Source organism: Crotalus tigris, unplaced genomic scaffold (assembly GCF_016545835.1).
Source record: "Crotalus tigris isolate CLP2741 ecotype Arizona unplaced genomic scaffold, ASM1654583v1 scf7180000024339.11422700, whole genome shotgun sequence".
In the NCBI taxonomy this organism is placed as follows: domain Eukaryota; kingdom Metazoa; phylum Chordata; class Lepidosauria; order Squamata; family Viperidae; genus Crotalus; species Crotalus tigris.
The window spans coordinates 8,265,978-8,281,833 of NW_024100509.1; the positions used below are offsets into that span (position 1 = coordinate 8,265,978).

The 15,856-nt window shown below is 41.8% G+C and overlaps 1 protein-coding gene across 3 annotated transcripts in view; it reads right to left on the minus strand.

The window, feature by feature from the left end:
• SUCO (SUN domain containing ossification factor) overlaps nucleotides 1–15,856 on the minus strand; it is a 153,597-nt gene that overhangs the window by 117,638 nt on the left and 20,103 nt on the right. For all 3 annotated transcript variants that reach the window (XR_005554599.1, XM_039325941.1, XM_039325940.1), the window contains exons 4-7: nucleotides 14,641–14,786; nucleotides 12,136–12,276; nucleotides 11,836–11,980; nucleotides 3,931–4,042 (exon numbers count right to left, since the gene is read on the minus strand). Coding sequence is in view for 2 of the 3 variants with exons in the window: in XM_039325941.1 (XP_039181875.1) it covers nucleotides 3,931–4,042; nucleotides 11,836–11,980; nucleotides 12,136–12,276; nucleotides 14,641–14,786 (544 nt within the window). In the remaining variant the exon portion in view is untranslated. The remainder of the gene's footprint in view (nucleotides 1–3,930; nucleotides 4,043–11,835; nucleotides 11,981–12,135; nucleotides 12,277–14,640; nucleotides 14,787–15,856) is intronic.

Here is a 15,856-nt window from a genome sequence, read left to right on the forward strand (position 1 = left end):
CTTATTTTGCTTGTCAGAAGCTGGCAGGGAAGCTCGCATATAGTGATCATGTGTCTACAGGATGCTGCAATATAAGTGAGACAGCTGGAGAGTACCCAGATTGTGATCACCACCAAATGCGTCAATGGCCACAATTATAAGTATCCATTATAAGCATCCCTTATTCTGCACTGTTGTAACTTTGAATGGTTGCTGAACAAGTGTATGTTAAGTGAGGACTACCAGTATTAGTAAGGAACTGTTTAATTTTGGCATTTTATGTGTGTGTGTGTGTGTGTGTGTTTCAAATACATATTTGAAATAGACACCTAATATTAGAACCATCATTAAAAAGGCCCAACAAAGAATGTTCTTCTTGTATCAATTCAGGAAGTTCAGACTGCCCCAAGACCTGTTGATACAGTTCTGCAGAGGAATTATTGAGTCTGTCATTTGTACTTCTATAACTCTCTGGTTTGATACAACAACCAAACCAAACAGGTATAGACTTCAATGGATAGTTAGAACTGAAGAAAGAACAACTGCAAACAGCCTGCCTTCCATAGAAGACATGTATATTGCATCAGTTAGGAGGAGGGTTGAGAAAATATCTACAGACATCTTACATCCTAGACATAAACTGTTTCAACTTCTGCCCTCAGGACACCGCTACAGGGTATTGTATGCCAAAATAACTAGATATAGAGACAGTTTTTTTCCTCATGTCATCACTCAGCTAAACACCTAATTTCCACACTACTGTCTTATGTCTAAGTATAAATGAATTTACAAATGAATTATATTCTGTTACCCATTGCCCAATCATAAAATAATTTTACAGTATTTGAATATTTAGATGTTTCGGCATGCAGTTGTACCAGTCATGTGAAAAAGAAAGTACACCCTCTTTGAGTTCTATGGTTTTACATATCAACACATAGTAAAAATCATCTGGTCCTTAGCAGTTCTTAAAAGTAGGTAACTACAACCTCAGATCAAAAATAACACGTGACGTATTATACCATATCATCATTTATTTTACAAAAAGAAAGCCAAAATGGAGAAGGTATATGTAAAAACTAAGTACTTCAATAGCTTGTAGAACCACTTTTAGCACAAATAACTTGAAGTAATTGTTTTCTGCGTGACTTTATCAGTCTCTCACATCACTGTGGAGGAATTCTGGCATACTTTTCTCTACAACATTGCTCCAGTTCATTGAGGTTTGTGGGCATTTGTTTGACGTCCTGCCACAGCATTTTAATTGGATTGAGGTCTGGACTATAAATGTCAGTCAAGCTTTAATTTTTGGATAATGGCCTCATACTTATCTTTAGAATACTTTGCTATACAAGGCATTTGACAAAATAGACAACAACCTATATCTTGCTAAGCTAGAAAAATGTGGAATAGACAGCATCACCATCAGATGGATTTGTAACTGGCTGACAAGCTGTACTTGAGTCATCCTTAATGGTACTACATATACATGGACGGAAGTAAGCAGTAGGGTACCACAAGGTTCCATCTTAGGCCCAATATTCCTCAATATTTTCATAAATGACTTAGATGAGGGAATAGAAGAACTCATCAAATTTGCAATGGCACTAAACTGGCAGGAATAGCCAATACCCCAGAAGACAAGCTCAGGATCCAAAAAGATGTTGACAGACTTGATCAATGGGCCCTATCCAACAAAATGAAATTTATACTTAGGCAGGAAAAACCAAAGGTACAGTACAGATTAGGAGAAACCTGGCTCAAAAATAATAATTGCGAGAGGGACCTTGGAGTCCTACTGGACTTAAATATGAGCTAACAATGTGTGGCAGTCACCAAAAAAGCTAATACAATCCTGGTGTCAAGCTTAAAGCACGCTTTGCTGGTGTGACAATTATTGCTTCTCAGCTTGCCAACAAACTGTGGAAAGGGAGGGGGAATGGAATGCAGGCTACAAAGATAAAGGCAGTCCAAGAGAATGAAGGATGATTAACCAGGTGTCTGGCCAGACTCAGAGATACTTTCTCATAACAATATAATTGCACCTAATTAGGCAATGTGACCTATCCAGGATTGGGAAGGGGGAATGCTATACTTTTACTATAGGGGTTTGGGTTGGAGTTAGCCAGAGCTGGTTTTGCTTTCATATGTGCCAAAATGATGTACTCAATAAAGTTTTACATTAAGAGATCGGAACATCTCGAAGATGTTCGCTTGGTTGGGTTTGTCAGTCGGAACTTGACACCTTGGTTGTATAAACAGAGGGATAGAATCAAAATCACATGAAGTATTACTATCATTTTATAAAATCTTAGTAAGACCACACCTGGAATACTGCATCCAGTTTTAATCACCACATTACAAAAAAACACGTTGAGACTTTGGAAAAAGTGCAGAGAAAAGCAAATAAAATAATTAAAGGCCTGGAGACTAAAACATATCAAGAATGACTTCAGATTTTGGGTATGGCTAGTTTAGAGAAAAGAAGGACTAGGGGTGACATGATAGCAGTGTTCCAGTTTGAGGGGCTGCCACTAAGAAGAGGGGGTCAACTTACTTTCCAAAGCATCAGAGGATAGGACAAGAAACAATGGATGGGAACTAATGAAGGAGAGAAGCAACCTGGAATTAAGGAGAAACTTCCCAACAGCAAGAACAATTAACCAATGGAACAGCTTCCCTTCGGAAGTTGTGGGTACTTCCTCATTAGAGGTTTTTAAGAAGAGACTGGACAGCCACTTGTCTGAAATGGTATAGGATCTCCTGCTTGAGCAGGAGTTGGACTAGAAGTACTCGAAGGTCTCTCCTAGCTCTATTCTGAATTTGAATATACAATGGAGCTTATGGTCGACTCAATGACTGCATGATATCCAGATCCTGTGGCTGCAAAACAAGGCCAAATCATCACACTTTCAGCACTGTGCTTGACAATTGGTATGAAATGTTTGTGCTGATATGCTGTATTTGGCTTTTGCCAAACATGACACTGCATTACGGCCAAACATCTCTTTGGTCTTTTCTGTCCAAAGGACAGTGTTCCAGAAGTCTTGTGAATTGTTCAGATGCAACCTAAGCTGTGCTGCCGTATTCTTTATATAGAGAAGAGGATTTCTCCTGGCAACCCTTCCAAACAAACCATACTTTTTTCTAATTGTACTGTTATGAACTTTAACAATTAACATACTAATTGAGGCCTGTAAAGTCTGAGAAATAACTCTTGGATTTTTTGCAATTTCTCATGGTCTGATCTTGGGATGAATTTGCTGGGACATCTACTCCTGGGAAAGACTGGCAGCTATCTTGAAAGTTTTCCACTTGTGAATAATCTTCCTCACTGTAGAATGATGGATTCTCAATTCTTTGGAAATAGCCTTATAACTCTTCCCAGATTGAGGGGCAGCAACAATTGCTTCTCTAAGATCATTGTTGATGTATTTATTCTTTGCTACGTAGCCTCTTCATACCTATGAAAGCAGTAAGAGTGTACTTAGTTTTTCACACATGGCTTCTCTATTTTGGCTTTCTATTAGTAAAATAAATGATGATATGGTGTAATGTCATGCATTGTTGTTCATCTGAGGTTATATTTACTTACTTTTAAGAACTGCTAAGGGCCATATGATTTTTACTATGTCTTCACACATAAAACCACAGAATTTGAGTTCTGTGTACTTTCTCTTTCACATTACTTTATAAGCAGACTTGCATCATTAAAGTTAAGGCCACTTTTTATGGAAATGTTGTGGACTGCTGTTAACAATGCTTTGGTTCCTTTGGAAAATCTGTATAATGCATCTCAGAATAAAAAAAAACTGGCCATTGATGATATTGAATAAAATTAGAGCATTTTTTTAAAGGAAACTAAAAAAATGCACTACAAAATGAACTTTAACCATTTTATTTTAAAAGGAGAATTCTGTTCAAAGTTTGTTTAAAAACAATTAAACTTACTCTTTTCTTTTTCCACTTGCATAACCTGCTTCTTCCATTCATCAAATGTGGGAATATCTCCTGGGTCCTTTGGAGTTATTACAGAAGTAGGCTCAATTTCTCCTGCTTTTCTCTGCACACGGCAGCAAAATAGTAAAAAATAAGGTTTATTGATATTAACAAAAGATCAAGATTATGTAGAGAATGTGATGGGTATCCAAATGATCAGTTTATACTGAACTGATCATTTAAAATATAGGTTATCATTAATAGACCTAACAATTAATTGGCAAGGCCCCTGCTGTGCAGATCTTCCCGTTGTATTTGGAGCAATTATTTGAAAATAACTCATTTTAACAAAATAGACTATTAAATAAATTTCTGTCCTATACCAACAAATATTTTATCAACTCATTATCATAAATTAATCCAGGCACAAAGCCACAATAAAAAACACAGCATACCCAGTTTGAAAAAACTTTTTACGTTATTCATGCAATACCACTGCTTAAAGTGTCAATTTCTGGCTGAGAAGCCCAATGAAGCAAAGCACCAGAGGCATTGCGTTCTCTAATATTAACTTTATTAGGCAATAGCAAACAGGTACAATAGAATTAAAGCTATTTAATTCTAATAAACATATTTAATTATTCATATAATTGCGGCAGGCAGGATTGCGTTTGCACAAAATTTGAAAGCACTAAAAGCCCCCCAAGAGGGAGAGGTGATTGGGAAAATACTGGAATGTGCAGAAATGAATTAAAGATAAGACAGAGTTAGACTACTATGAAATCTGGGGAACTTTTTATGATTGGCTGAAAAGAGAATATGGTTAAAAGACAGTTAACATCAATTTAGATGGAAGAGGAAGGAGCAGATAAGGAGGAAGACCCAGGCAACACAGTATTGAATAACTGGAGGTTGTATAAATATTTATAGAAGTATATACCGAGAAGATTAGATAAATAGAAGTATTAATATAAGAGAAAATTAATCTTATTGTATATAATACAGATAGGGAAATTTGGAGAGAGGAGTTGCTCAGACATTACCCCTGAATTGTATCTGAAAGAGGGATGAGAGGAAAGAAAGGAGAGGAGAGAGAAAAGAGTAAAGGAGGGGAGAAGGAAGTAGGAAGGTTGGAGGAGAAGAAGTGGGGAGAAAGGGTAGGAGAGTGGTGAAGGAAAGAGAAGAGGAGAGGAAGAAGAGGAAAGTAGGGAAGAAAGAGAAGAAAGGGAGAAAGAAGGTAGAGAAGGAGTGTGGATACAGTGAAAGGGGAAATGGGCAAGCAACACCAAAAGTCATGTCTATGTATTTATTTCATTTTATTAAAAGTATCTTATATATAAGAATGTAAAAAGAATGTATGTTAACATCTGATAAATATCATGGTATATGTATGGGGGAGAGTTTGGAAAAATAAAAAATTAAATTAAAAAAAAGAATTAAAGCTAGCTCTGAGAAAAAGGCGAGAAGCAGTTAATTAAAAGAAGGAAACTTTCCCTCTCCTCTCTGACAGTTCAGGTCACATTATCCAATCCATTATCTCTGCTCACACTGGCTAAGACAATTTCTATGTCTATTAGTTATCAGCAGGGAGACTCACTTAGTACTTCAAACACAAAACAAGTAGTCCCAACAAACCTGGATCTTAGCGAAGAAATCTTGGCAACGAAATCCGACTGAAGTATCCTGTAACACGAATGGTTGTCTGGGACAACAGGCCACTCTCAAACTCTTCCTATTTATGTTCCAGCCAGGGAAGGGCTGGCTAACGTCTCCTTTTCCCTGAGAGCTGGCCCATTGCCTTCCGTTACTCTCCTCTCTCCTCTCCTCTCTGCGCATACACATATGTGTTCCTCCTCCTCACTCATTTCAGGCCCTGAAAACAGCTGCCTCTCCGCCTGAGCGTGGGTAGATGGTCCCAGCCCTGCATCTGGCCGTGAGTCTTCTTGCTCACTGGAGCCTTCCAAAGGCCCCAATGTAAACCCAGGCTCCCCTTCCACCTCCTTCTCATCTGACTCGGCTGCTAGTTCTGCTGGCAACCAATGGACCACAATACTATCCGTCACCGCAGGATCTTTCCCCCGGGTCGGACAGTCCGGGTACAGCCACGAAGGAAACTGATCGTGGAATGCCTGCACCAAAGCAGGAGCATGCACAGTGGCCACATCCTCCCATGTGAACTCCTCTGGTCCATAGCCATTCCACTTGACCAGGTACTGGAACTGGCTTTTCAGCAACATGAATCTCGGATGCTAGCGAGAGACCTTGTACTCGAGAGAGCTGTCTCCATCACACGGTTCAGGTGGGGGACATTCTGGTCAGGGGAGCAGACAGGCTGCTTGTTATGGAATCAGGAGGGACCAGTGAAAGACCGGATATACTTTTAACAAGCATGGCAATGTCCGGCGATATGTGACCGGGTTAATGATAGCTTCAATGGGAAAAGGGCCTAGGTAGCGGTGATCCAACTTCTTGACAGGATGGTCCGAAGGAAGGTGCCTGGTTGAAAGCCATACTTGATCTTCCACAACCAAAGCAGGCGTATCACACTTTTTTATAATCCACCATGGCTTTATCCAGTTGCCGTTGAACCAACTGATGGACAGCCTGTAACTTGGCAAGATAGTCATTAGTTGCGGGAACTGGCGAGTCGAGTTGCATGAGGGGAAAAAAACGAGGATGATACCCAACATTGGCCAGGAAACGTGTCATCTGCACGGAGGTGTGCTGAGAGTTGTTGAAAGTAAACTCAGCTACTGCAAGATAGTCTGCCCATTTGTCCTTAATGGCCACCTTAATGGCTAGTAACTCCTTCTCCCAGATAGTGTAATTGCGCTAGGTTGAATTAAGTTTCCCGAGTAATACGAACAAGGGAAGAGGGTACCACCGGGCACATGAGCCTGGAGTAGCACTGCTCTGATGGCAATATTGGACATATCCGCTTCCACAAATGGGTGGTGTAGGTCAGGGTGTTTCAGAATGGGTTCCTGCATAAAGGCTTGCTTCAAGGACTAGGAAACTTGTTGCTCCGGCATGCTCCATTGAAATGGTGTCTTTTTCTGAAGAAGCTGAGTGAGGGGCGCTTCAGGGAAGCAAAGCCGAGGATGAATGTCCTATAGTACTTGGCAAATACAGGAAGTTGCTGGACATCCTTGACTCGAAGTGCGGGTTTCCAACTATGCATGAATTCGACCTTATTCAGCTCCATAGCAATGCCCTCAGGAGAAATGCAATGTCTCGGGAAGTCAATGGTTGATTGATAAAGTTGGCATTTCTCTAGTTTGGCATACAATCGATACTCCCAGAGCCGTTCCTAGACCAGGCATAGGTGTTGATGATGACTCTCCCACAAGGGGGAGTAGATCAGAATGTCCTCCAGATAGATCATGACAAACTGATCCAACAGGTCCCGGAATATATCATTCGTGAAATGCTGGAAGTCAGCGGGGGCATTGGTCAGCCCAAACGGCATGACTATATACTCAAAGTGGCTATACCAGGTATTCAACACTGTCGTCCATTCACCACTGGGCGGGACTGTAACTAGATTGTAGGCTCCCCTCAGGTCCAGTTTGGTGAAGACTTTGGCCTCTCAAAGCTATCCCAGAAGTTCAGAAATGAGGGGCAGAGGCTATCTGTTGCACATGGTAATGGCATTCAATTTGTGATAGTCACAACAGAGCCTCAATTTCCCTGACTTCTTTTTCATGAACAGCACCAGCGTGGCCACCAGCAAAGACAAGGGCCGGATAAAGCCCCAAGCCAGATTTTTGTCCAGGAAGTCCTGCAATGCAGCCAACTCAGGGTCAGACATGGAGTACAAATGTCCCACTGGGAGAGACGCATCAGGGACCAAGTCTATGGGGCAGTCATATGGCCAGTGCAGGAGCAATTGATCGACAACTTTCTCACTGAAGACATCCACGAAGTCCACCAGTTCAGAGGAAAGGGAAATTCCTGGGGGACTCAGAACCTGGCTTGCGCAGACTTGGCAGGTGTGGTCCACTCATTGTAAACATTAACCAAGTTCTAGGACTAGTAAATCCAAGAATCGTGTGTCCAGAGCCATGCCAAGCCCAAGACCACAAGGAAATGGAGGTCGAAGGTGTTATAAAATTGAATGGCCTCCTCATGAGAGCCAATGGCCATACACAACGGTTGCATGACAACATTAATTGGCACCGACAGAAGACACTGCCCATCAATGGTCTTCACTAATAGAGGTGGGCCACCAGGCATTGAGGAACAGCCTATATGGCCACAAACACAGTGTCCATAAAGATAGTGGTTGCCCCGGAATCAACCAAGGCACGTACCAGGATTCCCTGTGATCTACCAGGTAGGATCAGATGTGCCGCCAAGATCAACTGCCGTGGGGGTCAGAATGACGTGTCTGATGGGTGTTGATCTGCATTGGTGGAGGCTCAGGGCATTTCCCGACAGATTATTCTGTCTTAATGGGGCAGACCTGGTAGACGACGCCCTTGTCACTTCTTGGGGCAAGAGGTGGCCATGTGCCCAGGTTCCCCACAGTATAAACACACACACCCAAACACCATCTATTCCTCTCCATCACCGATAGGTGGGGCCTGGTGGCACTTAATTCCATTGGTTCTTCCCACGTAGCTGGGTTCTTGCGCATGACAGGAGTCACCTGGGTCTCCAGGGAGGCACAGCAATTCCGCCGCTGCCGCCAAGATCAATCCATAAGCAGAGAAGAACCAACACGTTGAGGGGTTGGGGGAACATCGACATGGACCAGCTCGTCCAACAGCTCTTCCAACAAGCCATCCTGGAAAGTGTCCATAGGGCAGCTTCGTTCCAGGCTGAATCTTGGCTAAGCAGCTGAAACTTGCTGATGTATTCCTGCAGTGGGTGTTGTCCCTGCTTCACGGCTTTCAGGCGGCTAGTAGCAATCTGCGTCTTGATTGTGTCCTCATACATGAGCCGAAGGTGGTCACAAAACCCTAAAAATCATTCAACAATGGACTAGGCCAGACAAACAGAAGGCTGATCATAAACCCCACTTTATCCCAATCATTGGAGAAGTCCTCCGCTGTCAGGTTGATGAAGATCTGGCATTGTCCCCAAAATGTTGGAAACATGGCTTCATTACCATCAAATTTATCTGGTACCACTACTGGGCAATTCCGACAGGGTTATGGAGAAGCGTGAGCTTGAAGCTAAGCAACTTGTACTGACAGCAATACCACCTCTTGGTAGAGTTGGGCATTCTCTACACATACCTGCTCCATGTTAGTAGGGGGAGTGTTGCAGACAATCTGTTCTGACCCAGCGTTCATGAGTTAATGATCAACTCATGAATAAAAAAATCCCTTTTATTAAACAAGGCAGGAACAAACTTTGTTCACATGAGAACGACAGATAGCCAGTCTTTAAATGCTTAACCAAGCAGTAGCAGTCCCTGCTCACACCAGCTGAGACAATTTCAATGTCTATTAGTTACCACCAGGGAGACTCAATTAGCACTTCAAATACAAAACAAGTAGTCCTAACAAACTTGGATCTTGGCAAAGAAATCCCACTGGTTGAAGTATTCTGTAACACGAATGGTTTTCTGAGACAACAGACAAACTTGTCCTATTTATGTTCCAGCCAAGGAAGGCTGGCTAACGTCTCCTTCTTTTCCCTGAGAGCTGGCCCATTGCCTTTCATTGCTCTCCTCTCCTCTCTATGCGTATGCTCATCTGGAATGGGATCCATCTGTTCCTCCTCCTCACTCAGGCCCCCCAAATAGCTGCCTCTCTGCCTGACCATGGGCAAATGGCCCCAGCTCTGCATCTGGCTCTGACTCTTCTTGCTCATTGGAGCCTTCCAAAAGCTCCAATGTTAACCCAGATTCCCCCTCCTCCTCCTCCTCCTATGAGCTAGCAGCCAACAGACCACAACAATAATCTGCTTTTATGTACTGGGCTTTTACCCATCTAAATTCTGACATCGGGTAACCCTCCCATTGGATTAAGAACTGCAATTTCCCTTTGTGGATTCTGGAATCGAGGATTCGCTTAACTTCATACAGTATTTCCCCTTCTACTACTATTGGGGTGGGGCCGCCGTCCCTACTGGTCTCAGTGTGGATTCCTTGTATGCCTTCAATATGCTGCAATGGAATACTGGGTGCCCTTTACCCAACAACCTTGGTAGTTTTAGCTCTACTGTCATGAAATTAATGACTTTCACTGTGGGGAAGGGACCTATGTACTTCAGCCCTAACTTCTTGCAACTTTGTCTCAGCTTAAAATACTTTGTAGACATGTCACCACCCAATTAAGGGAGACTCTTTTCTCTTCCTTTTATTTCATTACTCCAGGTTTTGCCGTTCTCCTGAAGAGGAGGATGGAAGACACTGCGGGCTGTCTCTCTGTTTCTTTCTGTCACTACAATGTATCCTTTTCGCTGTTTCTGCATATCTACTCTTTGAACTGTCTCTCCCTTGATGTTATCTTGGGAGGAGAAAGGAATGAGCCTCCGGCCATCTGGCTTATTTCCCATTTCGGAAGGGAAGTTGTGAAGACCCAACAACATTGCTGCGAGCCTGGGAAAGACCTATTGTTATCAGCTCTTTTCCCACAACGGATTTAACACCTGAAGATTGGCCCATTCAAACTGGCCAGATGAACTATTGGGGTGGGGTTTGCTTGGGACTCTTTTAACCTATTTATCTGAGCGGGAAACCCTCAGGTCCTGCCTATCATGCCTGCTAACAGCTTCTCCTAATTAAAGTTCCTTTTGGAAGAAACTGTTTCCTGCTTTCTTAGGATGAGGTTTTGAAGTGGGCCCCGACACAAGTACTTTATCCCTTACATGGAACATCTTCTGGGGAGCTTGTTTCTTATCTGCCTGTTTTTTTTCTGGCTTTCAGCTACCTTAGCTAAAGCCTTCTTCACATTGCTTCAGACCCATTGGAATGAATCCACCCAATCACTTAGGGTGCTCAAGGAGGGAGGCTCCTGTGGGCACTCTGCTACAGGCACAAATTCCACCTGTTGCTAACTTAAAAGGAGTGAAAGGAGTACTGCTGGGCACTGCGTTGTTATACACCACCTCTGCAAATGTCAACAATTCTGCTCAGTTTGTTTGCTGGTACTTGACATAGCAGCGCAGGTACTGCTCCACTATGGCATTAGCTCATCTTGCAGGTCCAGTTGTAGTCAGATGAAAAGAAGAACTGTGCCCCCGGCTGGGAGAACCCAATTATCCTCACAAACTCCCCCCAGAACTTAGTAGTAAACTGACCCCCATGATCTGAAATGATACGTTTAGGTGCCCCATGCAGTCAGTAGATGTGTTGCAAAAACATCTTCGCTAGTTTTTGGGCTGAGGGGAGGCCAGTACAGGCGATGAAGTGGACATCAGTCCAAATCACGGTGCTCCCCCCACCTCTCACTATAAAGTCCATGGCTATCTCTTCCCAGGCTCTTGTTGCAGCAGCACTGGACTTTTCCCTGGTAGTCTTTTGCTGGCTGCACAAACAGCACAGCTCCCCCACATAGTTCTCAATGTCTTTCTTCATCTTTGGCCACCAGAACTGATGATTTGCAAGATGCAGTGTCTTCAGCAACCCAAAGTGGCCTGCCTGCTTAGCATTGTGTCTACATTGCAAGACTTGTAGCTGCAGGTGGTCTGGGCCATACAATATATTAATTATGAAGTCTTTAGTTAGCTAAAGTATCCCACCTTTAAACTACAGCTATTTAAATGGATTGGATAATGCTCAGTAAATTCATGTAGTTCAAATTCTTGATAACCTTTTTTCAAACACAGAGAGCAGTACTTAGAAACAAATCCTATTTTTTTTTAAACAGCAAAGGTCTCTGCAAACTAATTTTGGTGTGGAAATAACCCAAGAAAGCAGGGTTCATTAGAGTAGTCTTAGTGGAGGAGGAAAAGTTTAGTTACCTCTGCTCTTATGTTACCCGAAGCATTCAAAGCAGACTTCGCAGCTGTTTTTTGCTCACTTGCAGAAATTTTGGGATCAAATTCCGATTTTGTCAACTTCCCTTTCCTTTGTGAAGAAATATTTTCTGTATGCTGACCTACAAGGCTATAAAATATATAAACATTCAAAACAAAGATTTTCAGCTACGTTTGTCATTAAAACTTTAATACATTATAATAAATTATTATATTAACATATGAGTATATAAAATAGAACTGCCACTAAGGTATCATCATTACAAAAATCATTTCAATACTCACCCCTCTGGGGAAGTAACAAGCGAAGAAGGCTCACTCTGAGAATCAGCTTCAAGTGCTCCATTTATATCACAGTCAGATTCTGACTGCTCAACTTCAGTAGTGCTAACTACAAGGATATCAGCACTAGAATTTTCTATTGTACTGAAGGGAGATGGAAACAAACCAAAGATTTAGAATGCAATTCAGAGATAAAAAAACAAGATTACACTATAAATATATCAAACCCAATGTTTTGTGAAAAAAATTAATATGTCTTGCTTTTAGATCTACATTTCAATTCAAATCCAAGATTTGAATGATGTCTAAATAACATTAGCAAAAAATATAAGCAAATTTGTACGTTTTCTAAATTCAGGTATTTGAAGAACTGGATGTGGTAGAAAAGAAGTAGCATGAAATGAGGAAGCTAAACAAACGTTGGGAATTTTTCGTTGAAATAAATTTGCTTGAAGTAGTTTTCAAGTCAAACTTATCAATCAACATCTTAGATGACTTCACTGTCATACGAAGTGATTCCAACACTAACTGTTCAGTATAAAGCTAAGCCAGACTAATATCACACTCGGATGTGGATTCAGACATACTTTGATATAGGTATGACTTTTTATACTGAAGAAATGTGGGGAAGTCAAAAGTATTGGTATCAAATGGAATGGAGCAGGAAATGATTCAGGGTCTATCGAATGGTCTGTGGATTATTTTACTTTATTACCAAATTTTAATTTAAAAATTAAAATGAATCTGCTTCAGAACCATATGTTTTTTGTGGAGATCCAGGGAAGGCGAAGTAGATGAAGGAACCAAAGGAACAGTTTACCACTGAGTAGTATATCGGCTCCAACTCTTTTTAATATTTACACCAACGATCAGCCTCTCCCTGAAGATACTAACAAACAACTATATGTATACCGACAATTGAGCAATGACCATACAAGGAAAAATATTTGAAGAGGTTGAACAACATTTAACTGAAGCCCTGGTAGAGCTGGATTGATTGTTGAAATCCAACAAAAACTCAGGTCCATGCTTCCCTGAAAATAAGACCCAGTCTTTTTTTTTCCTCCAAAAGGGGTGCCAGGTCTTATTTTCAGGAGGTGTCTTTTCCACTCACCTCGCCGTGGCGGCATCGACAGCCCCGCCCAACCAACCCACTTCTACTGTGACCGAAGAAGCAGCTTCATTCTGCAGCTGAGAATGGAGCTCTGACCTGCATTTTGCAGTTAGTGGTCTTTCCGGAAGGCCTCTGCAGCCAAGAACCGAGGTATGGATTGAATCTATAGCTTGGTTCTCGGCTGCAGAGGCCTTCTGAAAAGGCCTCTGTCTGTGAAATGCAGGCTGGGAGATGCCGCAAAAGAAGTGGGACGGTGAGGAGAGGCAGGTGTTGATCCATGGGAGGTCTGGTAAGTGAGTATGGGGCGCGTGGGGCAGCTCCACTACCCTTCCCCACCCTAGTTTGATTTTTAGGCATGCACCTCACTCCAAAACTAGGCCTTATTTTTGGGGTAGGGCTTAGTTTCGGGAAAACATGGTATGTGCCTTCCATCTTCACAATAAGCAGGCTGCTAGAAAGCTGCATATTATATGGAAAGGGACATTATTGGAGCATTGCCTCAGGTGTAACTATTTAGGGGTCACTCTAGATAGGGCCCTAACATACCAATGTTAAAACTGAAGGTCAGTGGACAAAATAACATCCTCAGGAAATTAATAAGCTCTACTTGGGGTACCAAACCATGGGTCCTTAAGACAACCACTACTCGAAAGGTGAATCCGCCTCCCTGTCTGGTACAAATCAGCATATGCTGGCAAAGTAGATGTTGTTTTGAATGAAGCTAGCAGAATTATTACCTGATGCCTTAAATCTAGCCCTCTAAGTAAGATCTACCACTTAGCCACATTGCCCCACCTACTGTTCACAGAGAAGCAGCAGCATACAGAGGGAGGTTTAAATCATCTACCATGTTTCCCTGAAAATAAGACCTATCCCAAAAATAAGCCCTAGCTCGATTTTTGGGGGTGGGCCTAACATAAACCCTACCCCCAAAATAAGCCCTAGTTTTGGGGTGAGGCGCATGCCTAAATATCGAGTTAGGACGGGGGTGGGGGTGAAGCTACCTCAAGCGCCCCACATCCCCTTACCATTGCAGCCAGGCCTCCCATGCCCTGACACCTGCCTCGCCTCGCCAGCTCACTTCTGCGGCTGCTTGCAGCTGTTTGCACATGTGTGTCGCCCCAGGCCTCCATTTCACTGTCAGAGGCCTTCAGGAAATGCCTCTGCAGCTAAGAATGGAGCTCCGGATTGATGCGCACAGTGCCCCGAGTGTTCAAAGGCACTGTTACACTTAATTTAGGCTCAATAGTGAGAAACTGGTGAAGCGGGCACAGCAGTGCCTGCATTTTCTGCATCGCATGAGAAAAGCACATCTTCCTTCCCTTGTCCTGATCACTTTCTACAATGTAAATAACAAAATGTAAATAACAAAATGAGAAAACAGAAATATTTACCTGGACTGAGAGTCTGGTGAGATCTCAGGAGTAGGTAGGCTGAACATATTTTCAGGAGTATTAGTTATGATGAAAGAAGCTTCATTTGAATTAATTGAAGATTGTTCCTGAATTTCAGATTTCTTTAAGTCCTCTTTTTCCATGTTCTGTTCAAAAAAGCACAACAGATTTTAACATGAATTCTAGCAACTTCAGAACTAACATTTTATTACTCAGAAAAAAGAAACATATGTTAAATGTTTTAGTAATACAGAGTAAACTAACTGCACAAAAGATTTTAAAGAGGGAGGGAACAGAAAAAGCTAATAGCTAAAAGCTAATCTTGAAGCTATTAATAAAGTTATTTATTTTATTTATTTATTTAGCATATGGCATTCAATTTATGTCCCAACTTTCTACCAAAGGAAACTAACTAAATATTCCAGGTGCTAATTCAGGATGCTTTTCTGGACTGTAATTAGCCCAGCAAATTTAAATTCTCTGTTCAGGTAGTCAGTTTTTTCCTAATGTATATGCTTTTTAAATACAAGCACCCATTAAATCCTTTTGTTTTCTGATAGTATCTTTTATGGGTTTTTTTACAATTGTTTCATTATGGCAATTGTATGTTGTTACTGATCCCGGAAATAAAGTTAGCATACCCATTAGATTTAAGTGCACATTAGGGTTTTTATAATAGATTCACATATCGTGTTTCCCCCAAAATAAGACCCAGTCTTATACACACACACACACACACACACACACATACATTATAAAATTTGGATTGCTAACAAAGAATTAAGGGAGAATGGAATAGCTATTTCGAACTTTTTAGTTCTCGTCAACTGGACATACCCTTCTGAGATTCGAACCTGGGCTGTCTGCATGTTAAGCAGCTGTGTTAACCTATAGGCCACTTCTAAAAAGTTCAAAATAGCTATTCCATTCTCCCTTAATTCTTTGTTAGCAATCCAAATTTTATAATATAAATGATGTCGCAGTTGTGACTGCTGCCTGTGGATAGCTCTACTTTGAGCTGATACAAGGCAAAAGATTTCTTTCTCCCATATTTGGGAGACAGGGTGCATCAAAAAGTACTCAAGGTAATTCTTCCCCCTCTCTTCCTGACACAGCTGACAAAGTGAGAAAAAGCCTGTGGCCTAGAGGTTAACACAGCTGTTTAACATGCAGACAGCCCAGGTTCGAATCTCAGAAGGGTATGTCTGGTTGACGA